This window comes from Argentina silus (assembly GCF_951799395.1).
Source record: "Argentina silus genome assembly, chromosome: Y".
Taxonomy (NCBI): Eukaryota; Metazoa; Chordata; class Actinopteri; order Argentiniformes; family Argentinidae; genus Argentina; species Argentina silus.
Window position 1 is genome coordinate 8,714,670 of NC_139654.1, and position 25,335 is coordinate 8,740,004.

A 25,335-nucleotide genomic window follows, 5' to 3' on the forward strand; every position below is an offset into this window, starting at 1 on the left:
CCAGTCAGTCAGTCACCCCGTGAGTCAGTCACCCAGTCACCCAGTCAGTCAGTCACCCACCCAGTCAGTTACCCAGTCAGTCAGTCAGTCATCCAGTCAGTCAGTCAGTCAGTCAGTCAGTCAGTCAGTCACCCAGTCAACCAGTCAGTCAGTTAGTCAGTCACCCAGTCACCCATTCAGTCACCCAGTCAGTCACCCAGTCAGTCAGTCAACCAATCACCCAGTCAGTCAGTCACCCAGTCAGTCAGTCAGTCAGTCACCCAGTCAGTCAGTCAGTCAGTCACCCAGTCAGTCAGTCAGTCAGTCATCCAGTCAGTCAGTCAGTCACCCAGTCAGTCAGTCAGTCAGTCAGTCACCCAGTCAGTCAGTCAGTCAGTCAGTCAGTCAACCAATCACCCAGTCAGTCAGTCAGTCAGTCACCCAGTTAGTCAGTCAGTCAGTCAGTCAGTCAACCAATCACCCAGTCAGTCAGTCAGTCAGTCAGTCAACCAATCACCCAGTCAGTCAGTCACCCAGTCAGTCACCCAGTCAGTCAGTCAGTCAGACAACCAATCACCTAGTCAGTCAGTCAGTCATCCAGTCAGTCAGTCAGTCAGTCATCCAGTCACCCAGTCAATCAGCCACCCAGTCACCCAGTCAATCAGTCACCCAGTCAGTCAGTCAGTCAACCAGTCAGTCAGTCAGTCACTCACCCAGTCAATCAGTCACCCAGTCACCCAGTCAGTCACCCAGTCAGTCAGTCAGTCACCCAGTCAGTCAACCAATCACCCAGTCAGTCAGTCAGTCAGTCAGTCAGTCACCCAGTCAGTCAGTCAGTCAGTAACCCAGTCAGTCAGTCAGTCAGTCACCCATTCAGTCACCCAGTCAGTCACCCAGTCAGTCAGTTAGTCAGTCACCCAGTCACCCAGTCAGTCACCCAGGCAGTCAGTCAACCAATCACCCAGTCAGTCAGTCACCCCGTCAGTCAGTCACCCAGTCACCCAGTCATTCAGTCACCCAGTCAGTCACCCACCCAGTCAGTCACCCAGTCAGTCATTCAGTCAGTCACCCAGTCAGTCAGTCAGTCATCCAGTCATTCAGTCAGTCAGTCACCCAGTCAGTCAGTTAGTCAGTCACCCAGTCACCCATTCAGTCACCCAGTCAGTCACCCAGTCAGTCAGTCAACCAATCACCCAGTCAGTCAGTCACCCAGTCAGTCAGTCAGTCAGTCACCCAGTCAGTCAGTCAGTCAGTCACCCAGTCAGTCAGTCAGTCAGTCAGTCACCCAGTCAGTCACCCAGTCAGTCACCCAGTCAGTCACCCAGTCAGTCAGTCACCCAGTCACCCAGTCACCCAGTCAATCAGTCAGTCAGTCAGTCAACCAGTCACCCAGTCAGTCAGTTAGTCAGTCACCCAGTCACCCATTCAGTCACCCAGTCAGTCACTCAGTCACCCAGTCACCCATTCAGTCACCCAGTCAGTCACTCAGTCAGTCAGTCAACCAATCACCCAGTCAGTCAGTCACCCAGTCAGTCACCCAGTCAGTCAGTCAGTCAGTCACCCAGTCAGTCAGTCAGTCAGTCAGTCAGTCACCCAGTCAGTCAGTCAGTCAGTCAGTCACCCAGTCAGTCAGTTAGTCAGTCACCCAGTCACCCAGTCAGTCACCCTGTCAGTCACCCAGTCAGTCAGTCAACCAATCACCCAGTCAGTCAGTCACCCCGTCAGTCAGTCACCCAGTCACCCAGTCAGTCAGTCACCCAGTCAGTCACCCACCCAGTCAGTCACCCAGTCAGTCAGTCACCCAGTCAATCAGTCACCCAGTCAGTCAGTCAGTCATCCAGTCAGTCAGTCAGTCACCCAGTCAGTCAGTCAGTCAGTCAACCAATCACCCAGTCAGTCAGTCATCCAGTCACCCAGTCAATCAGTCACCCAGTCACCCAGTCAGTCAGTCAGTCATTCAGTCAGTCAGTCAGTCAGTCACCCAGTCAGTCAGTCAGTCATCCAGTCAGTCAGTCAGTCAGTCAGTCAACCAATCACCCAGTCAGTCAGTCAGTCAGTCACCCAGTTAGTCAGTCAGCCAGTCAGTCAGTCAGTCAACCAATCACCCAGTCAGTCAGTCAGTCAACCAATCACCCAGTCAGTCAGTCAGTCACCCAGTCAGTCAGTCAGTCAGTCACCCAGTCAGTCAGTCAGTCAGTCATCCAGTCAGTCAGTCAGTCACCCAGTCAGTCAGTCAGTCAGTCAGTCACCCAGTCAGTCAGTCAGTCAGTCAGTCAGTCAACCAATCACCCAGTCAGTCAGTCAGTCAGTCACCCAGTTAGTCAGTCAGTCAGTCAGTCAGTCAGTCAACCAATCACCCAGTCAGTCAGTCAGTCAGTCAGTCAACCAATCACCCAGTCAGTCAGTCACCCATTCAGTCACCCAGTCAGTCAGTCAGTCAGTCACACAGACAGCCAGTCTGTCAGTCAGTCAGTCATCCAGTCACCCAGTCAATCAGCCACCCAGTCACCCAGTCAATCAGTCACCCAGTCAGTCAGTCAGTCAACCAGTCAGTCAGTCAGTCACTCACCCAGTCAATCAGTCACCCAGTCACCCAGTCAGTCACCCAGTCAGTCAGTCAGTCACCCAGTCAGTCAACCAATCACCCAGTCAGTCAGTCAGTCAGTCAGTCAGTCACCCAGTCAGTCAGTCAGTCAGTAACCCAGTCAGTCAGTCAGTCAGTCACCCATTCAGTCACCCAGTCAGTCACCCAGTCAGTCAGTTAGTCAGTCACCCAGTCACCCAGTCAGTCACCCAGGCAGTCAGTCAACCAATCACCCAGTCAGTCAGTCACCCCGTCAGTCAGTCACCCAGTCACCCAGTCATTCAGTCACCCAGTCAGTCACCCACCCAGTCAGTCACCCAGTCAGTCAGTCAGTCAGTCACCCAGTCAGTCAGTCAGTCATCCAGTCATTCAGTCAGTCAGTCACCCAGTCAGTCAGTTAGTCAGTCACCCAGTCACCCATTCAGTCACCCAGTCAGTCACCCAGTCAGTCAGTCAACCAATCACCCAGTCAGTCAGTCACCCAGTCAGTCAGTCAGTCAGTCAGTCACCCAGTCAGTCAGTCAGTCAGTCACCCAGTCAGTCAGTCAGTCAGTCACCCAGTCAGTCACCCAGTCAGTCAGTCAACCAATCACCCAGTCAGTCAGTCACCCCGTGAGTCAGTCACCCAGTCACCCAGTCAGTCAGTCACCCACCCAGTCAGTTACCCAGTCAGTCAGTCAGTCATCCAGTCAGTCAGTCAGTCAGTCAGTCAGTCAGTCACCCAGTCACCCAGTCAGTCAGTTAGTCAGTCACCCAGTCACCCATTCAGTCACCCAGTCAGTCACCCAGTCAGTCAGTCAACCAATCACCCAGTCAGTCAATCACCCCGTCAGGCAGTCACCCAGTCACCCAGTCAGTCAGTCACCCAGTCAGTCACCCACCCAGTCAGTTACCCAGTCAGTCAGTCAGTCATCCAGTCAGTCAGTCAGTCAGTCACCCAGTCAGTCAGTTAGTCAGTCACCCAGTCACCCATTCAGTCACCCAGTCAGTCACTCAGTCACCCAGTCACCCATTCAGTCACCCAGTCAGTCACTCAGTCAGTCAGTCAACCAATCACCCAGTCAGTCAGTCACCCAGTCAGTCACCCAGTCAGTCAGTCAGTCAGTCACCCAGTCAGTCAGTCAGTCAGTCAGTCAGTCAGTCACCCAGTCAGTCAGTCAGTCAGTCAGTCACCCAGTCAGTCAGTTAGTCAGTCACCCAGTCACCCAGTCAGTCACCCTGTCAGTCACCCAGTCAGTCAGTCAACCAATCACCCAGTCAGTCAGTCACCCCGTCAGTCAGTCACCCAGTCACCCAGTCAGTCAGTCACCCAGTCAGTCACCCACCCAGTCAGTCATCCAGTCAGTCAGTTAGTCAGTCACCCAGTCACCCAATCAGTCAGCCAACCAATCACCCAGTCAGTCAGTCAGTCAGTCAGTCACCCAGTCAGTCACCCAGTCAGTCACCCAGTCAGTCAGTCAGTCAGTCAGTCACCCAGTCAGTCACCCAGTCAGTCAGTCAGTCAGTCAGTCAGTCAACCAATCACCCAGTCAGTCAGTCAGTCAGTCAGTCAGTCAGTCACCCAGTCACCCAGTCACCCAGTCACCCAGTCAGTCAGTCAGTCATGCCGGCACCATCCACTCCACGCGCTCCCTGGCTGTCTGAAACCCTGCAAGCTTGTAGAATAGGGCTCCGGGCAGCTGAGAGGAAATGGAGAAAATCTGGCCTTCCTGATGATCTAGACCCTTATCTCTCTCTCCTCCTCAACTACACCTCATCTGCATCAGCTGCTAAAGCCTTATACTACCATTCCAAAATTCAATCCTCTGTCTCTGACCCAAGGAAACTGTTCTCCACATTTTCCTCATTCCTCAACCCTCCTCCTCCCCCTCCTCCCTCCTCTCTGTCTGCCGATGACTTTGTCACCTATTTTGAAAAGAAGGTTGATGACATTAGCAGCTCCTTCCCTCTACCTCTCACCAACAATGCTACCTCTCCTCCCAAATCCACTGTGAAACACCCAGTCTCTAGTTTATCAGATTTCTCCCCCCTCTCCCCTGATGATGTTATAAAGCTGGTCACATCCAAGCGTGCAACCACCTGCCCCCTCAATCCGATCCCCTCCCCCTTTCTCCAATCCATCTCCAAAGACCTCCTTCTGTTCCTTACCACCTTAATCCATTCCTCTCTATCCACAGGATCTGTCCCAGCTGCCTTCAAGACAGCCAGAGTCAAGCCTCTTCTCAAGAAACCAACTCTTGACCCGTCTGCTGTCCATACCTACAGACCGGTATCCCTTCTCTCCTTCTTATCTAAAACCCTTGAACGTGCTGTCTCTAACCAACTGTCTAACTACCTCCTTCAAAACAACTTCCTTGACCTTCACCAATCCGGCTTTAAAGCTGGGCACTCTACTGAAACTGCTCTCCTCGCTGTCACAGAGGCTCTCCACGCTGCTCAAGCTTCTTCCCTCTCCTCTGTTCTCATTCGTCTGGACCTGTCTGTTGCATTTGACACAGTAAACCACCCAATCCCCTCTCAGAATTTCTGGCTCTGCACTCTCCTGGTTTGCATCCTACCTGGCCGGTCACTCCTACCAGGTGACCGGCACGACCCCTCACCACTGGTGTCCCCCAGGGCTCTGTCCTTGGGCTTTTACTGTTCTCTCCCTATACCAAATCTCTCGGCTCTGTAATTTCTTCACATGGTTTCTCCTACCACACCTACACAGATGACATTCAACTTTTTCTCTCTTTCCCCCCACAGGTGGCAACACGTGTCGGCATGTCTTGCAGACATTTCTGCTTGGATGTCAGCCCACCACCTCAAGCTCAACCTTGACAAGACTGAGCTGCTCTTCCTCCCAAGGAAAGCCTGCCTTCTCCAAGACTTCTCCATCACAGTAGAAAACTATATTGTGACCTCCTCCCATACAGCCAAGAATTTTGGGGTGCTCCTTGACAACCACTTATTCTGTGTGGCGAACATCACAGCGACAGCACGCTCCTGTAGATTCTTCCTCTACAACATCTGAAGGATACGTCCATTCCTCACCAGAGAAGCAGCGCAACTTTTGTTCCAAACACTTGTAATCTCTCGTCTTGACTACTGCAATGCACTCTTGGTCGGACTCCCTGCCTCCTCCATCAGGCCTCTGCAGCTCCCCAAATTCTCCCATGTCACGCCCCTCCTCCGCACCCTCCACTGGCTCCCGGTAGAGGCTTGCATCAAATTCAAGACCCTGGTGCTTGCCTACCGGGCGGCAAAGGGAACAGCCCCTCCCTACTTGCAAGCAATGTTTAGCCCCCAAACCCCTGCAAGATCACTCCGCTCGTCCACCTCGGCTGCCCGCCTGGCACCGCCGCCTCTACGTGGATGCAGTGGCCGCGCTACTTGGTCACGGCTTTTCACTGTCCTGGCGCCCCGCTGGTGGAATGAGCTTCCCACTACTGTCAGGACTGCAGAGTCACTTCCGATCTTCCGCCGTAGATTGAAAACCCATCTCTTCAGGCTACATCTTAACAGTCCTTCCTAAGACCTCTTCACACCTACTACCCTCCCTGTACTAACCTTAACCCCAACCCTAGAGACCTCTTCACCCCCGCTACCCCCCCAGTACAAGTTCTCTCCTGCTAATAAAATAAATGATAAATGAGCATTGATTACTTTGTCTTATGATGACTGTTGGATAGACGATTCACTTACTTAAACAAATGTATTGTTGTAAGTCGCTTTGGATAAAGGCGTCTGCTAAATGCCATAAATGTAAATGTTAACCCTCTAGCCCCCAATAGAATTCTGGGCTACCGGGCAGGTTGTTCTGGGGGTAGGATCGACCGTCCACGCTTGTCCATCCAGTCCCCTTACTCCCATTCCCCACCCACTGCCACCTACCTCCCCTGTTCCCGATCTGATCGGTGTTCCCCTGGAGTATTGGGACCTGGCGGAGGTCTTTAGTAAGTCACGGGCCAAGAGCCTGCCACCCCACAGGTCCTACGACTGCGCTATCGACCTCCTGCCAGGTTCCACGCCTCCTAGGGGTCGCTTGTTCTCCCTGTCCCGACCAGAGACATTGGCCATGAAGGAGTACATTGAGGAGGTGCTCGCCGCGGGACATATCCGACCTTCCACGTCCCCGGCGGGTGCAGGGTTCTTCTTCGTGGCCAAGAAGGACGGAGGACAGCAGCCCTGCATCGATTACCGGGGCCTGAACGCCGTCACCGTGAAGAATCGCTACCCACTCCCCCTGATGACATCGGCCTTTGAATCCCTGCAGCAGGCCCGGGTCTTCACCAAGCTGGACCTACGTAACGCGTACAACCTGGTGAGGATCCGGGAGGGGGATGAGTGGAAGACGGCGTTCAACACACCGAGGGGCCACTACGAGTACCGGGTCATGCCTTTCGGATTGGCCAACGCCCCAGCGGTCATCCAGGCGTTGGTCAACGACGTCCTTCGGGATCTCCTGGACCTGTCCGTCTTTGTCGACCTGGACGATATCCTTATTTTTTCTAAGGACCTGGCCCAACATAGGCTGCACGTTCGCCAGGTCTTGCAACGCCTTCTCCGCCATCAACTTTATGTCAAGGCGGAGAAGTGCGTTTTTCACCAGGAGACAGTCTCCTTCCTGGGATTCATCGTTTCATGGACCCTGCCAAAGTCAAGGCAGTGTTGGACTGGCCCCAACCCTCCTCATTAAAGCAATTACAACGCTTCCTGGGGTTCGCCAATTTTTATAGGCGATTCATCTGGGGGTTTAGTGCCCTGGCCGCTCCCTTGACCGCCCTCACCCAGTCCAGCCGCCCTCAATTCGCTTGGTCCCCCGAGGCAGAGAACGCCTTCGCCACACTCAAGCGGCGCTTCACCTCCGCCCCGGTCCTTGGGCATCCGGATCCTGCCCGACCCTTCGTGGTGGAGGTGGATGCCTCCGACACTGCAGTGGGGGCGGTGCCTTACGGACGGGAAGGTCCATCCCTGTGCCTTCTTCTCCCGTCGGCTGTCCCCAGCAGAGCGGAATTACGACGTGGGCAACCGTGAGCTGCTGGCGGTTAAGCTGGCGTTGGAGGAGTGGAGGCACTGGCTGGAGGGCGCCGTCCAGCCGTTTGAAGTGTGGACGGACCACAAGAATCTGGAGTATATCCGGGGGGCCAAGCGGTTGAACTCCCATCAGGCGAGGTGGGCGCTGTTCTTCACCAGGTTCACCTTCACCATCTCATATCGCCCAGGGGCGAAGAACGTCAAACCGGACGCCCTCTCCCGTCAGTTCGACCCGGTGGACCTGGTGGAGACCCCCGACCCCATCATTCTGCGGCGCTCATCCGTTTGAAGTGTCCTGGGACATAGAGCGGGTGGTCAGGACGGCCCTGAGGCGGGAGCCCAACCCTCACAGGTCACCCAGGGGCCGGCAGGCCCTTGGAATTCATCCGGACGAGTTTCTGGTGGCCTTCGTGGCGGCGTGTGCGCGTGCAGCAAGAGCCCCCGTCTGGCCCCGGCGGGTCTCCTCCAGCCCCTTCCCATTCCCAAGCACCCTGGTCCCACATCTCATTGGATTTTATATCGGGCCTTCCCCCCTCCGACGGGTTCACCACTTTCCTGGTGGTGGTGGACTGGTTTTCCAAGGCGGCCCACTTCATTCCCCTTCCCAAGCTGCCCTCGGCCCTGGAGACCACGGACCAGGATGTGGTGTCGGATCAGGGTCCCCAGTTTGCCTCCAGGTTCTGGAAGACGTTCGCCACCAGCCTCCGCGCCTCCGTCAGCCTCTCGTCCGGGTTCCACCCTCAATCTAACGGGCAGACGGAGCGCGTCAACCAGGACCTGGAGGGCGTGCTGAGGTGCTACGTCTCCGGTAACCCTGCGACCTGGAGCCGGCGACTGGCCTGGGCTGAGTACGCCCACAACACCCTCCTCTGCTCCTCCATTGGTCTGTCCCCCTTCCAGTGCCAGTATGGTTACCAACCCCCCCTGTTCCCTGAGCAAGAGGAGGAAGGAGAGGTACCTTCGGTCCAGGCCCAAGTCAGTCGGTGTCACAGGACCTGGAGACGGGTGCGGGTGGCGCTCAAGAGGGTTTCGGCCAAGTCCCAGCTTCAGGCCAATCGCAAGCGTCGCCCGGCCCCGGTCTTCCGCCCGGGCCAGAAGGTGTGGCTCTCGACCCGGGACCTTCCCCTCCGGGTCGAGTCCCGGAAGCTGTCCCCCCGCTTCGTGGGTCCCTTTCGGGTGGTTAGGCGGGTGAACCCAGTCTCGTACAAACTGCAACTCCCCCCCTCCATGCGGGTTCACCCGACCTTTCATGTCTCCCTCCTCAAGCCTGTCATCTCCTGCCCCCTGACCCCCCCTCCCCGCCCTGCTCCCCCACCTCGTCTCGTCGGAGGACAGCCGGCGTACACCGTGGACCGGATTTTGGGTTGTAGAAGGGTGGGGAGGGGTCTGCAGTACCTAGTAGATTGGGAGGGGTATGGTCCGGAGGAACGGACTTGGGGCACCCAAGTAACGGCTGGTGCCGTTCGTCGGGGGGGGGGGGGGGTACTGTCACGCCTGAGGTTGCTGTCTGGTGACTCTGGTGCCCTCCTCTGGTGGTATGGGGCCAGTGCCCTCCCAATCTATCAGCATTCGTTTCACCTGTGTAGTCTGTCTCCTGTTTGTTATATATAGCCTGTGTGTTCCCCATGTCTTTGTTGGAGATTCTCCCTGTATGTCCTTGAGTACCCTGTCTGCCCGTCTGTTCCGTGAGTCTAGTTGTTTACCCCATTGCCCTAGTTCGAGTCTGGTCTTTCTTTAGTTCTAATTATTCCACTTAAGTGTGTACTTTTGTTAAACGGAGCTTGGTTTTCTCCACCTTTATTTTACCCTTTTTCCCCAGTGTTTGTTTGGTGTGCCGTGCCCAGTTTTCCTATTAAAACCCTCCTTGATTTACTTTACGCTGTCCGTCTGAGTATCTCTCCGCACTTGGGTCCTCTGCACTATCACTTGCTAACAGTAACCTCCACATGGGCCCGCTTGACAAACTTCTTACAGTAGCTTCTCAAATGATAAAATGTGGGGTAGGGTGCATGATAAACAAATGGACTAACTGTAGAGAGAGATGAGAGGACTGGACTGGAGTAGATCGGACACACTGACTGTAATTGACTGAGATTGATTGTGCCACTTGTTAAAGGTAAATACATTGAAAGGGAATAAAATAACAACAACTGAAAAACCCACTAAACAATACAGGGGGGAAAAAATGGAAAATGTTTCCCTGATCTCTTTCAACAAGACAATCAAGCAAGCTTCTGGAAAATACATACATGTAGCAAACAATGATTCAACACAGTAACACACCTCCTATACAATTATCCACAGCCCTGAGCCTGTTGTTCTCTCGTGACTTGCCACAAACTCTGCTGGCCTTGTGCGCTGCTGCCTAGCGTGCCTAGCGGGCAGGCATGAAGATGTCGATCGACTCAAACCTAACAACTCGCTCGGCCTAAAAGCGAGTGCAGCCCTAAACCTTCTGCAGAATCCTCACCATGATCTCTAGGGATGAATCTGCAGAGACATTAAGATCATGACATGCATGAAAGGATGATTTTATGTATTTGAATACCTCAGGCAGCATCAGGTCCAACACAAAGTCATTAGACTTTGGATCGAAATCTGGACCTGTGCAGTACATGACTTTCGGGGTCTAAATAGCTGCTAGTACAGACTCTGTATTGTTGAATACATGAGTATGTTGGTAGAGACTAATCTGTCAGAGGGAAATGCTGTGTGAGAAAGAAATATACAAAAAACTATTTATTTATTTACTTCATTTAGCTGCTTGGTGTAATATGGGACTAAATTTGATTTGTGTTTGTGTCTTACCTGTCCCAACCCCATGACCTCTGTCCCTAAAATGGAAAGATGCCATTCAGATTAACCCTTGTGTGGTCTTCGGGTCAAATTGACCCGTTTTACATTTTTACTTGAAGAAAAAATATACAAGGAAACAATTTTTCAACCTGAAACTTCATGGCCTTGGCTTATTTACTGTGAAGAACATGTCAAAGAAAAAAAAATCATTGAGTGCACATGCTACACCCCCCCTACACATTTATGTCCTTCACAAAGTGTTCAGGTCAATTTGACCCGCATATACACAGAGACACACAGACTCACAGAAACATGCACACACACACTCACTCACACACATACAAACACACACACACACACAGAATCTGCACAATGTTGTTACAAAACATTCTGGGAAGCCAGAGGGAGGAGACCCTGAGAGACACCAGGGGACACGGGTGGTACTGGATATGTCACAGGGCCTCAGTGGCCACAACATCACTTGGGATAATTTTTTCACATCGTACAGCCCGGGACAGGAACTTCTCAAAAGAAAGCTGACAATGGGTGGAACAGTCAGAAAAAATAAGACAGAGCTCCCACATCAGCTTCTAACTGTAAAGAACAGGCCAGTCCATTCCTCCCACTTTGTGTTTACGGCCAACATGGCCCTGGTATCCTACATACCCAAAAAGGGCAAAAATGTGATGCTTATGAGCACTGGTGACACCGCACATACAGAGGAGACAACATGTGCCCAGGAACCCAGCTTCTCTAGCCATAGTGAGGAGGGTGGAGGAGGCTCCTGCTGTCCCACCTGCACGACCCACACAACCACAACCTCCAGTGCCTGAAGTAAGTGTCCTGTTGTTGTTGTTGTTTATGTGTGCATGTATCTGTGTGTGTGTGTGTGTGTGTGTGTGTGTGTGTATGTTTCTGAGTATCTCTGTATGTATGTGGGTCAAATTGAAATTGACTATTAGAAGATGTGGTGGGAAAAAAATCCTGAACTAATAAAGTATTTTCATTATTCTAGATTGCAGCTGGTGGCAACAAGAGGAAGCACAGCGAGGTGTGTGAACCCTCAAAGGACTCAAAGACACAAACCACATGGATAAACTGCTAAAAGTACATCTGTAGTACACATACTCTCAAATTGTATGTATCCAATATTATTTCAGAATTGTTTGAAAGATGTATTTTTCAGTGTACTGTATTTCATTGACAGTGAATAAAGCAGTGTACATTTCGTTCATGTTTTGTGTTTCTATTTATTGTAAATCATCTCAAATTATTTTTGAGACATTTTTGAGAGATGTATTTCATATCCAGTGACTAAATCGATCTAAGTTTGGTTCTCGTGTTTCTATTGTCGTTCATCACCTGTATTTGCTTTTCACAGCTTTGATTATAATAAGATAAAGATGAAAATCAAATGAGAATATCTCCTCAAAAATAATAAACATCAATGAAAACATTGTTTCATTTCAACTTTTCAGAGATAAGCATTCCACCCAAGTCCTTATTATAGCAGATTTTTTACATAAATTATAACTTTATCACAAAAAACTAATTACACTTCCACTGTTAAATATGATCTAGCAGAGATTAATTGCAAATATTAATCATACATGTTATCTATATTGTTTGGAATTGAGATAAAGACAATATATGTTAAAGAGTTTTGAATGGAAATTTGTATTTTTGTATTGCTTTTAAAGCCCCAATAATGTCCCGGGTCAATTTGACCTGAAGACTTCCAAAGGGTCCAAAAAGTGAAGACAATACGAGGGTTAAGACCAGGGCCCAACATGCTGTGACAATAATGGGAGTGCCCACTGTCTATGGTGGGGATAGGGATGGTCATGTCAGGCCTGGTCAGAGTTAGCTGCTGGTCAAGGGCAAGGGTTATGACAGGAAGGGTACTATGTGGTGTGTTGGCTTGGATAGTTTAGGGATCACTGGTCCTGAGAAGGAGAGAATAAAAACATGAGGGAAGAAGGCAGGCAGTATAAGCATAACCGGTAACGATAGAGGTCCAGTGTAAGAATCAATGCTAAAAATAGATGTAAGATACTTATTTTGGAAATGGGTAGGCGACAAGATGTTAGCTATGAGCTCAGCTTTCATGTCAAAACTCAAATTAGAATCAGACATAATATAACTGACATGCACTACTAGATAATTGCTTTTGATTATTACTGTAAACATGAATTGATGATGAAAAAAAACAACATTTATTGCTTAAAGAAGGTTATGTGGATCTTCCTTGGTATGCCTTGTTGTTACGTTCCCACTCCTGCATGTGCGTGTGTTTGCCTTGTTGTGTTTTGTGTTTCCTTCTGTTTCTCCCTTATCCTATCATTCTACATTCAGGTGTCCGTCAGCAATTGGCCATTCATCCCCGTCATCACTCATCTGTTCCTGTCCAATCATAGAGCTGTCCGTTTCCTTCATAAGCTCCGCCTGTCTTCCCTTCGAGAGTTGACCCGTTTCATTTCTTGTGTTAGCCGTCGACTCGCGATTCCATTGTTTGTTCGAATCCCATACGTATTTCAGTTTACATCATGTTTTCTTTTGAAGAAGAAGAAGAAGAAGAAGACTCTTTATTTGGCCATGCAATCAATTCTCATCAATTGTAGGAATTTGACACGTGCACACCCCTCCCAAGACAACACACACACTGCACACACCACACCCCCAAGGGAGAACAGAGCTCTGGGCTTTGGGCACAGGGCAGCCATATTCAGCGCCGCTGGAGCAGTTAGAGGTTAAGTGCCTTGCTCAAGGGCACAACGGCAGTGGTAGGAGCCTTAGATATGACGCCAGCAACCTTCCAGTTACCAGCTCACATCTGGCTCCCTCCTAGGGTGGGGATCGAACCAGCAACCTCTTGATTGCTGGCCGGCCTCTCTAACCTCTAGTCAGTGGTTGTTTATGTCATTATTTACTTATTTTATGTTTCGTCCTCATCTTGTTTTCTCGTAATTTGTCTCTTTGTTATTTGTACGCCATAGGGGTAAGGTGAATAGGTAAGAGACCCATGGGTTTACATTTCCATCACGTAGGCTTACCTCTGTTACAATTCACCAGGTTAGGAGTGGGTGCCTCCTTCTGTATGTATTAGTCTAGTGTAGCATAGCATTTTAGTATAGCCTTGATAGTATAGCCTACTATTGCAATAGTTTAGGACATCACTTTTGTTTATGATTTCTTTGCTTTGTCACCGCTCGTAGTTCCCTTTTCCCCTTGGCGTGTCTTGTGTTTGTGTTTGCCCTGAGCAAATAAATACATGTATATCAGTTGGATTGTGGCCTGTTTAATTCCTACAATAAGTTCAGTGTACTACCTTTTGTTGCAACTCCTCTACAGCCCCTAGACGTAGATGAGTTTTCATCTAGAGTCGTAACACTTGTGACTACCAGCACTGGGACCACCAGCACTCATGGGCTGTGATGATGGTGGTAATTTGGCACATAGCTATATAACTATTCAATCAATTATCTTGCCTAGGTTAACTTGAAATATCACATATGAATATGAATATCATGAAGCCAGCAGCTGATGATCTTGGCTGGCTAAGTGGCTAATTATCTCTACAACGCCACACAACCAATGACAAATATGACTAGAAAGACAGCAAAACGTAGTAAGGGGAATAAATGCATTAACAACTATGTTCTGGATAGATTAGATACAACTTTTCAATCGCGAATTCAAGTGTTATTTTTTTTCAGCAAACACATATGCTAATTTACGATCCATAAAGACAGCTTGATACAAAATTAGCTAAATTACACCCGAAAACATCCGTTAAATACACTTACACACAGATTATTGCATAACGTCAACACCTGTAAAACGACCCGGAAATAGAAGCTTACTTTAATTTAATCCATTTTAAATTGAGTCTATAAGACAACATAATGTGGAAAAAGTCAAGGGGTCTGAATACTTTCCGAAAGCACTGTATTCATCATGGAGGACGCTGGCTTTTGCTAGCTGTATAACTGTTGTCCCAAGCACTGTCAATTCTGGCGAGTGTGAAAGCTATTGACAGAATCATCAAGTCATCAAATCAAATGTATTTGTATAGCACTTTTTACATAGACAAATGTTGCATAATGCTTCACAACAAAAACAATACTAAATAATATAAACAATACAAACAATATGATCTAACACCAAACCATAGACCCCCACGAACTAAGCCAAGGAAAAAACTGGGAAGGGGAGAAAAATATAGGGCACAGTGGCAAGAAAAAAACTTCCTGGGAGGAAGAAACCTTGAGAGGAACCAGACTCCAGGGGGGACCCATCCTCCTCTGGCTGATCAGGTGCTGAACAGTAAACTAATGTGGAATGTGGTGTGGTGCAACAGTTCAGGGGTCCATAGTGAAGGGCAGCTTCCTGGTGGGACCCGGGTGGGGCGGCAAGGACCAGGATATAGGGTGGAGTAGACTCAGCCTGGAAGAATTCTGGAACTGGAGTCTAGTTTTGAGAGGCTCAGAGCCTCTCGGACAGATAAGCAGGAAGAGGACAACACAAGATCAGAAGCTGTTACAAACTGAAAAACTGATACAGTAGGAGGTGACCTGAGGCCCATCTAAGGGACATTTAAAATACATCTAAAGGACAAGGGCCCGCTTACACCATGTCCACTCTGTCACGGGCCGGCCCGCCAGAGTGACATCAGGGGGGTAGAGAGGGCAGCAGCAAAGCCGAGACGCCCAGAGTCAGCACCGTGACCATCCTAGCCTGCACGGTACTGGGCCGTATACCTGCACAAGGAGGGCCTACAGCAGAGGCCCCAGCCAACCCAAGCCCACACAAAGCAAGAGCCCACCCACCACTGAACGGGAAGAAGGACCCGAGATCGGCCCAGGCAGAACACTTCAGTATAAGAATCCTGTCAACCAACTTGCTGTTTCTTTGCAAACATAGGCTTTAGAGTGTATGACAGTTATGGCCAAGCTTTGGCCCTTTCTCAATTGTTAGAAACACGTCAAGCCACACCTGCTTCCATCAGCCCTCGATTATTAGATCAGTCATTGTCAGCTGGTTATGAATATGATAATAGCCTATCACTTTCTATTGTGAAGGTGTGCATGTCGTTAGACATATTTAATGTAAAAAATATGTATTATTATTATTACTATTATTATTTATTAAAATATATTTAATGTTTCAAAAATGTGGTATCTGATGTGATACTTTTCATAATGTGAAGTAATATGATTCAACAATACAATATTATTATTATAAATATTACAAATTAATTTTGTGATCAAAACCGTCAAGTGTTGAGTTATATTCTTAATTTTATGCGTGTTAAACATGTCCCCGGTTTCAGCCACTAGTTGTTGCCATTTCACACCTGTCATTTAATATATCCACTGTTATCAGTCTATCCAGAATAAATGTAGTAAAAATCATGTTTAGCCTTGGAAAATATTTTGTGTACAGTCCATTATCCCTATGCAGTGCAGCAGTCTTTCATCAGGGTAATTTGGATATTAGAAGAATTACAAACCCTTAACAACACAAATAATACATTGAGAGGATTTTATGTGTGTTCCCAGATATAGTTACATATCATTTATGGTTCCTTTATACATATTTAGTATTTCTAAATGCTTAAACAAGCATTGTGTGCGCTTATATTTTGAAGAAATCCCCATTGTCGTTCACAGAACACAGATGACATTACATTCGTATCGTCACCATAATTCTATGCACATCTGTGTTCTCTGATATGGCGTTATTCCAACTAGCTCCATATAGCTCCATTAAGACTTCCGGTTTCGCTTTCCGCCGTATTCGCGGCTTCAAAATAAAAGCGAGAGTTAAAACATGATTAAATGTTTATTCCCAGGTATAGTTACATACAATTTGTAGTTCCTTTATCCATATTTAGTATTTCTAAATGCTTAAACAAGTTCAACATGGGTGCTTTTATTTTGAAGAAATCTTAATTTACAAACATTTGCATCGACCGGAAGTAGGTGGGCGGAGTTCCACTGTTGGAGCACAGAGAACACAGATGTAATGCACTGTTTGAGCTGAATCTGGACGATATTCATTAAAGCACTTCCATATTATTCTGAGAAAAAGTATACGCCAAAGGGTAAGATAAATTTACCAAGCTAGCGATTCAGATTGATAACTGTTGTTGGTTCGCTAACAGATAGTTGGTTCGCTAACAGGTAGGTAGCCAGCTAATAGTAAAAACAGCTAGCTAGCTGTCAGAAATGATGATCGGGTCGCCAGGCCAAAGTCTCAGTCAGTTTACACTATCACAGACTTTGAGCGTGGCAGAGATCTGTAGTACTAGTAATTTACTAGCTAGGTAGTTGATATTGCGACCAAAAACTGTTTATAGAAATGTCACTGTGTACGAAACAGGGTTTCGACCTCAGTACATAATTATGTTGGTTACGTTAACCTATCATCAGCCAACTCCACGGGTAAAAGTGTGTAGCTACATAAATGGTAAATCATTTAGGTGCCATCTCTTAGGTCTTGTTCACCATTGTCTTGTTTATCGTTGCAAGGCCAAGGGTATTCCCAAACTATGCTGTGGAGCCAGTTAAACTGGATTAACTTGGAAAGTAAAGACTGTAAGAGACTGCAGAGTCTCTTAAATCAAATCAAATTGTATTTGTCACTTATCGCATACAGATCAGAATCAGAATTTGGCCAAGTATATTTGCACATACAGGAAATTGACTTGGTGAGGTTGGTGCATGAGACATAAAAAACAATAGCAAATAATGACAACAATTTACAGAATAGCAAAATATTAACAAAATAGCAATAACAAATTTACAAAATAGAACAATAAAACAATACATTAAATTGAATACAATACAAGGCTTGCGAGGCGGAGTGGCAATGAGGCTAGAGGCTGTGAAATGGGTATGGGGCATGTACACTATAAATTAGAATAATTTTAAATAGTTATAAATTACACTGTCAGTGCATTGTGTGTGTGTGTGTGTGTGACAGGGTGGGGTGGAAGTCCCAGAGTCAATGAGAGGCAGGAAGCTTGTTTGTGAGCCCCACTGCCATGGGGAAGAAACTGTTCAGGTGGCTCGAGGTTTTGGTCTTGATTGACCGGAACCTTTTGCCGGATGGAAGTCTATGGAAGAGGATGGGAAGGATCAGCTATGATCTTTCCTGCTCTCTTACTGGTCCTGGAGTGAAACAGGTCCAGGAGAGATGGCAGGTTGCAGCCGATGACCTTCTCGGCTGACCGAATGGTCCGCTGTAGTCTGCCTTTGTCTTTGGCAGTGGAGGCAGCGAACCAGATGGTGATTGATGAGCTGAGGATGGACTCAATAATGGCCATGTAGAACTCGACCATCACTTTCTGCGGCATGTTGAATTTCTTCAGCTGCCGCAGGAAGAACATCCTCTGCTGGGCCTTTTTGATGGTGGAGGTGATGTTCTCCGCCCACCTGAGGTCCTGTGAAATGATTGTCCCTGTTGGGGCTGGGCTTCTCCTGAAGTCTACTACCATCTCTACAGTTTTTAGAGCGTTCAGCTCCCAGTTGTTCTGGCTGCACCAGGAAGCCAGGCTGTCAACTTTCTCTCTGTAGGCGGACTCATCCCCATTGGAGATTAATCCAATGAGGGTTGTGTCCTCCGCAAACTTCAGGAGTTTGACAGAAGGGTGGCTAGAGGTGCAGCTGTTGGTGTAGAGGGAGAAGAGTAGAGGAGAGAGCACACAGCCTTGTGGGGCTCCAGTGCTGATGGTCCGGGGCTCCGAGACAAGCTTGCCCAGCCGCACATGCTGCTTCCTGTCTGTCAGGAAGTCAGTGATCCACCTGCAGGTGGGCTCAGGCACGCTCAGCTGGGATAGCTTGTCCTGGAGGAGAGCTGGGGCGATGGTGTTGAATGTGGAGCTGAAGTCCACAAACAGGATCCTGGCGTAGGTGCCGGGGGAGTCTAGGTGCTGGAGGATGAAGTGGAGTCCCATGTTGACTGCGTCGTCTACAGACCTGTTGGCTCTGTAGGTGAACTGCAGTCGGTCGAGGAGGGGGTTGGTGATGGCCTTGAGGTGGGTGACCATGAGGCGCTCAAAGGTCTTCATTACCAGAGGTCAGGGCGACTGGTCTGTAGTCATTAAGGACTGTGATCCTCTGCTTTTTGGGAACTGGGATGGTGGATGTTTTGAAGCAGGCAGGTAACATGCATTCGGCTAGTGAGGTGTTAAAGATGTCCGTAAACACTGGAGACAGTTGGTCTGCACAGTGCTTCAGTGTGGAGGGGGAGTCCAGCTGCCTTGCGGGGGTTCTGACTCTTTAACAGTTTGTTGACGTCTCTCTCCTGGATGGAGAGAGGTGTGATGGGGGGTGCAGGCCAAGTGTGGACATTTTGTGGATGAGTCTGTGGGGGATGACCGTATTAAAAGCGGAGCTGTAGTCTACAAAGAGCGTCCTGATGTAGGAGTCTTTGTTTTCCAGGTGGGAGAGGGAATAGTGGAGGACAGCAGCGATAGCGTCTGAGGTGGACCTGTTGGGCCGGTAGGCATACTGCAGGGGGTCTAGGGTGTCCGGCATGCTGCTCTTAATGTGTGCCAGTACCACTCTCTCAAAACACTTCATAATGATTGGAGTGAGTGCTACTGGCCTGTAATCATTCAGGCAGGCAGGTTGGCTCTTCTTGGGAAGGGGGACGATGGTTGTGGTCTTGAAGCAGGAGGGAACAGTGCTGTGACTGAGGGAAAGGTTGAAGATGGAGGTGAGAACATCAGCCAGCTCGTTGGCACATGCTCTGAGAGCCCGCCCAGGGATGTTGTCTGGTCCTGCTGCCTTGCAGGGGTTGATCTTCCTCAGGGCTTTGTTTACCTGGCCTGATGAGACGGTTAGTGGAGGGGAGGGGGGTCCCGGTGTGTGTGCCTCCTCTCTGTGCTGTGGCTGGAGGTCTCAAAGCGGGTGTAGAAGATATTTAGGTCGTCCGGCAGGCTGTCTGTGGAGCTGATGGTGTTGGTGGTGGTCCTGTAGTCTGTGATGTGCTGCAGGCCTTGCCACATCCGCCCGGAGTCAGCAGTGGAGTAGAAGCCGTCCAGCTTCTCTCTGTACTGCCTCTTGGCCGCTGTAATGGCTTTTTCAGTCCATACTTCGCAGCTTTGTACTCCGTCTCATTGCCTGATCTAAATGCAAGAGAGCGAGCACGCAGCATGTGGCGTACCTGACTGTTTATCCAGGGCTTCTGGTTGGGAAACTTCCTGACTTGTATGGTGGGCACAATGTTGTCAACACAAGTGCTAATGTACCCAGTCACATACTCAGCATAGTCCTGTATGCTGACAGAAGAGTCCTCCAGCGTGGCTGCAGCTTTAAACACATCCCAGTCTGTCCGAGCAAAACAGTCCTGCAGGGTGCTCTCAGTCTCTGGGGTCCAGAGTTTGATTTGTTTAGTGACAGGGTTTATCTGTTTCAGTCTTTGTCTGTAGGCTGGATACAGGAACAACGAGATGTGGTCCGAGTGTCCAAAGTGGGGGCGGGGTGCAGCCTTGTATGCACTGCGTATACTGCTGTAAACATGATCCAGTGTATTCTTCTCACTGGTGGGAATATCCACATGTTGATAGTATTTGGGAAATACAGTCCGTAAATTGCACTGGTTAAAGTCGCCGGCGGCGATAAAAACAGCATCAGGATGAGCAGTTTCTAACACGCTGATAGCTTCGTGGAGTTTGCTGAGCGCTGCCGTGGAGTTAGCTCGCGGGGGGATGTAAACAGCGGCCAAAAACACAGCAGTAAATTCCCTCGGTAGATAATAGGGACGGCATTTCAGCAGCAAAAACTCCACATCTGGCGAACAGTGCTTGTGAACGGTCCGTATGTCGCCACACCACGAGTTGTTGATAAACATACACACACCTCCCCCTTTGGTCTTACCGGAGGCTGCAGTCCTGTCTCCTCGGTGTACGGAGTGAGTCTGTAGCTAAACGGCGCATTCTGGGACTTTGTCTGAAAGCCAGGTCTCGGTGAAAATTAGAGCACTGCACTCTCTTACTTCCCGCTGTGTTGTCGTCCTGGCTCTTAGTTCATCCAGCTTGTTTTCCAGAGACCGCATGTTAGCTAGCAAGAGGCTGGGTAGCGGTGGTCGGCTAGCGCGAGCTACAGGGGGTAGTGTCTCTGTCCAGGCTGGGAAGAAGAGGTGTGATAGCTGTGGAGGGGGGTTGGTTGTGTGGGTCAGAGTCAGGACTGTTCCATTGTCTGTCGAATCTACAGTAGAAGTCATTCAGGTCATTTGCAAGTCTGAGGTTATCCATAGAGTGGGGGGATTTGGTTTTGCAGTCTGTGATCACTCGAAGGCCTTTCCAGACTGACAAGGAGTCGTTGGCTGCAAATCATTGTTCCAACTTCTTTGAGTACTGTCGTCTGGCCTCCTTAATCTCCTTGCCAAACGTGTACTTAGCCAGTCTAAACCTTTCCTTTTCTCCACTCCTGAAAGCCCTCTCCTTGCTGTGAACCAGGGCTTGTCATTGTTGTAACTCACCCTGGTGCGTGTTGGAATACTTCTGTCCTCACAGAAGCTGATGTATGACGTCAGAGACTCTGTGTATTCGTCCAGGCTGTTGGAAGCAGTCTTAAAAATGTCCCAGTCTGTGGGACATTATTACAACTGACATTTCACTCGTCAGTTGTAATAGACAAGTGAAATGTTTTGGGATCTTGCTCCACACTCAACAAAGCAGCAGCAACAACAATTCAATAATAAGTAATAAAAGTGACAAAAAGTCTTACAGTCTTTACGAGTATAATAGTAATCATCTCATGACTAACTTCTGTATTAGTCACATTGCTATTGATCTGATTATCTCAATGGTGTTTGTGTTTTCAGCCAAATGAACAGAGCAGCATTCCCTCCTACTGCAGAAATGGCAGAGATGAACCGCATTCACTATGAGCTGGAGTACACAGAGGGTATCAGCCAGCGCATGCGCATCCCAGAGATGCTCAAAGTGGCCCCCTACAGCCCTGAAGACCCAGAGGCAGGGTCACAGGAGGCCCTTCATAGCGTAATGATGCAAGTCCCAGAGAGGATCGTTGTGGCAGGTAGCTACACCAGTCCTCAATAGGGTTTCTGTCATGTTTATGCTCCTGTTTTACCTCTGACTCCCTCCCTGTGCACCTGTCAGGAGACAGTGAGGAGTCCCAGTTCCCCAGACCCAGAGACCTGGACTTGATACAATCCACACCACTAGAGAACTTGTCACTGAAGACCCCTCCACGGGTCCTCACCCTCAATGAGCAGCCTCTGGACTTCATGGAGATGGAGCAGAGCACAGCCCCAGTCCAGCCCAGTGAGGAGGTAAAGGAGTGTGGCCCGGGGAGGAAGATTATTTGAGGGAATGGGTACGATTAGGCTTGTATTTATTTGTCTCTCCTCACAGGTGCGTTCACAAGGGTGGTTACGGCGTGAACACTCAGCCAGTGAGAACACTGCTGTCCGTCATAATGGTCAGCTGGCCAGAAATTATTCTATGTAAGTATCAGCTGTGCTTTCTTCCACACCCTAAAAGTGCCAAGAACCAGTGCCTGTGCCACCCCTCTCCTCCACAAGCCTGCATCTCCTTTCTCTCCTCCAGTGGTTCCCTGTGTTTGCTTGTTTGTCCATCTGTTTCTCTTTGTTGTTTGCTGTGATTACTTGGCTGTAGTTGGATGTCTGAACTCTGTACTTCCTTGATGTTGCACACTGTTTTCTGTTTAGTACCTGTTTCTGGGTCCTAGTGCTGTCACAATGCTGTCAATGTGTGAATGTATTGCTGCTCCCAGCTGAACATGTCAGACTAAGCTTTCCCCAGTACCACCAACTTTTTGATTTGATGGCACCAGCAGATGATTTGGTCACATCAACATTTTGTCACACAACAGAAAGAATGAGTAGGCTAATCATCTAAGAAATGGACTTGCCATTGCATTCAGAGATAACTTGCTATGGGTGTGCTAAATATTCCTCTTCTCATTACAATGGTCTTCCTATGGTTTTCCTTTCCCAGCATCAATTTAGCATAATATTTGTTTTCATGTAGGCCTATGGCTTTCGCTTCAGCAGGTGAAAACTACCGGAGAATAGTTTTGGAATCGTGGCGATTCTAAACATGTCTTGTCAGGGAAATTAGCAACAGTGTTTTGGCTGAGGTCTAGTAAGCAGTTGAATGTATAATGTTATGCGTAGCATCACTCAAGCTATACGGTTGCTATTATAATTAAATGACAACGAGAGGGCTGAATGAATATCAAACATGTTGCGTTATAAAATAAAAAAATTGGTCTTATTAGTTAGTCCAATGAGCACTCTCAGATAGTTATTGCAGCTTGCACCTGGTGCAACCAACATTTCTTTTACATAAGGTCACAAAATGCGACCAAATTCTCTCAAGCTACTGTATGAACATACTAACATATTCTATACTATGCTATGAGGGGCACCTTCATAAACCGAGTATACAGTATTCACTTTATCCAAGCCCTTTTCATCACAAAAAAGGTTATTGGTGCTCCTCCTTCTCTTCAGAGTATCATTGTGAGAGATGATTCATTGGGACCATTAATAGATTGTCTTAAACCTGGGTGATGTCATCATCATCAGACATGCAGTCACTGGTTTTCTCATGCTTTTGTTTCCACATCTTCCTCTTTTCCTGGTGGAAGGCTTAGGTATAGTTTTGTGGTGCACTACTATGATTTTCTTTATTACCCTATCAGTACTTCTGTCTAACTCCATCAATCTTGGTGGCTGTCTCTGCACAATGAGTATGTGCGGAAGGTCTCTCTCCTCTCCCTCTCCTTCACTTTCTCTCTCTTCCCTCCCCCCTCTCTATCTCTGCTCTCTTGTCTCTGGCTTGGCCACCCATGTTGGTGGGCAGTGTGACCCCGTCCCCCCCAACCCCCATCCGTGCCAGCCCCCCTCTTGCTGTGGCTGAGGATGGACAGAACCTGTACAGCACTAGCGGTGTTCTATCTTTCATCCAGTCCACTACACGCCGGGCCTACCAGCAGGTCCTGGAGGTTCTGGACGAGAACCATCACAGGTGACCTGCCCATGACCCATCCTCCTTGTGTCATCTTAGCTGACCACTCCGTTTCAGTTCACAGTGCAATCATCCCTTTCACATTAACAGGGCATTTCTTTTTTGAGGAATTGGTATGGAACAGCCAGCAATTTTAACCTTCTGTAATACTACTGGCCTAATATATTATCTGTATTAATAATTTCAAATGAAACATTACCTTGTTTGATGTGCTCAACTAGCTATGGCTCTGTGCTTGGCTGAATAGGTTGAGAGGAAGACAAGTAATGTTTTAAAATGTTAGGGCTGCATTATTAATTGGTCCGTTAACTACTGAATGAGTAACTTTTTGCTGCCTTAAGAAAATGGAAAGAGGTGGAAAGGGGAATACTTGGTTTCTCTCCAAGAGCTCTGTTTAGTAGTGACTGAAATAATGAGACACTTAGGTATAGATTAATGACTGGGATATTGCATGTACTGTATGATACACTGTACTTTGTGTGCTACTCAATCTCTCTTGTGTTTCCTTTCTCCCTTCCCCTTTTTCCCACCCTCTTCAGCAAACCATTGCTGCGAGGGGGGTCGGCATCAACTTCTAACCCCCTGCATGAATCCAGGTAACGACATCTGGCAGACATCTTAGACCCCACTCCTTCCTCTTCCTCTCTTGGTTTCCCTCTTTTACTTTTACTTTCATCCTATATGGTCATTGTCAACACAGGGTCACACCTTTGTGAATAGTTGGCAGATAACAATTCCCTTTCAAAAAATAAAATAAAGATTGTCCATCTTTGCTTTCTTATCTTGTATGCCAAAAGGGATAAATGAGAATTTGACAACGAGATTGACACAAAAATGGGTTTCACAGCTGAGCTCATTCATCACTGATCATAAATATCCCTGTTCCATGACAGAACTGGCTAACGGTGATGTTGTTTTTTTTTTCCTTACCAAAGGTTTGCACTGTCCTCCACACTTGACACGACTCTGGATGGAGCTCCTGACGACATGGCTGTCGTAGATGCAGCAACACTTCGACGTCAGGTCAGCTCCTTATACAGTTTAGCATACCTACATTATATGGCACCGAAGTTGTGTTGAAGTTGGTGGTATTAATTTAATTATCATCTGTCCTTGACTGTAGATCATCAAACTGAACCGCAGGCTTCAACTCCTAGAAGAGGAGAATAAGGAGAGAGCAAAGCGTGAGATGATAATGTACTCTGTCACCGTGGCATTCTGGCTCATCAACAGCTGGGTATGGTTTCGCCGCTAGAGTTCATTTTTGTCACCACAGCCAGAGAGAAGAAGAAGAAAAGAAATAGCCTCTCATCTCTATTGTATGTATGTATGTATGTACAGTATGTATGTATTGTATGTCAAATGTTACGAAAAATGTACTCTGCACTCAGTCCCAGCACTGCAAGGCAGTGATGTGTCCACAGCAAGACCTACATTATTGGGCAAAAGGATAATGTTGTTTTCATGTTGTTATTGTACACACATACTTGTACTGTACTTGTTATTGTTATTTTACAATTATGCATTATTGTTTTTTAATGTTTTTAACATCCTATTAACTCAGAGAAGCAAAGCATGACTCGGCTGTAAATACTGTATTTCTTCATTAAATTCAAAGTTGTGGTAATCATTGCTCCCAAGATATTTCCAACAGATGTGAGGACTGAACAAGGAAAATAGGATCACAATGAAGTGGTACTGTATGTGAATAGATTTGAAACATATTGTCAAGTACTACTGTTATATTGTAAGATAATATCTGTGACATGTATTGATGTTTTAATTGATGGATTAAACATAATCACACAAATCAACTCAATTCTAATCAAAGTTTATTTATCATATGCGCAGAATACAGATGTAAATGGTACAATGAAATGCTTGTTACGAGCAACCTAAATACAAGTGTACAGTTGTCTCCCACAAATGA

The 25,335-nt window shown here is 48.0% G+C and overlaps 1 protein-coding gene across 1 annotated transcript; it reads left to right on the top strand.

The window, feature by feature from the left end:
* Positions 1 to 16,380: 16,380 nt before the first annotated feature.
* Positions 16,381 to 25,112, top strand: LOC310823802 (mitochondrial fission factor homolog B-like). Its single transcript, XM_083696669.1, has 7 exons — positions 16,381 to 16,481; positions 21,212 to 21,426; positions 21,510 to 21,682; positions 21,765 to 21,856; positions 23,945 to 24,001; positions 24,341 to 24,428; positions 24,529 to 25,112. The coding sequence occupies exons 2-7, from the start codon at positions 21,216 to 21,218 to the stop codon at positions 24,658 to 24,660; spliced, it is 753 nt and encodes a 250-aa protein (XP_083552795.1). The 5' UTR covers positions 16,381 to 16,481; positions 21,212 to 21,215; the 3' UTR covers positions 24,661 to 25,112.
* Positions 25,113 to 25,335: the final 223 nt, after the last annotated feature.

Bases quoted from the DNA above. Each gene is read 5' to 3' on its own strand.
- LOC310823802 (XM_083696669.1), top strand. From the start codon at position 21,216: ATGAACAGAGCAGCATTCCCTCCTACTGCAGAAATGGCAGAGATGAAC. The intron at 21,683-21,764 runs GTAAAGGAGTGT...CTCTCCTCACAG, and splicing joins CAGTCCAGCCCAGTGAGGAG to GTGCGTTCACAAGGGTGGTT. The intron at 24,429-24,528 runs GTCAGCTCCTTA...CCTTGACTGTAG, and splicing joins CAGCAACACTTCGACGTCAG to ATCATCAAACTGAACCGCAG.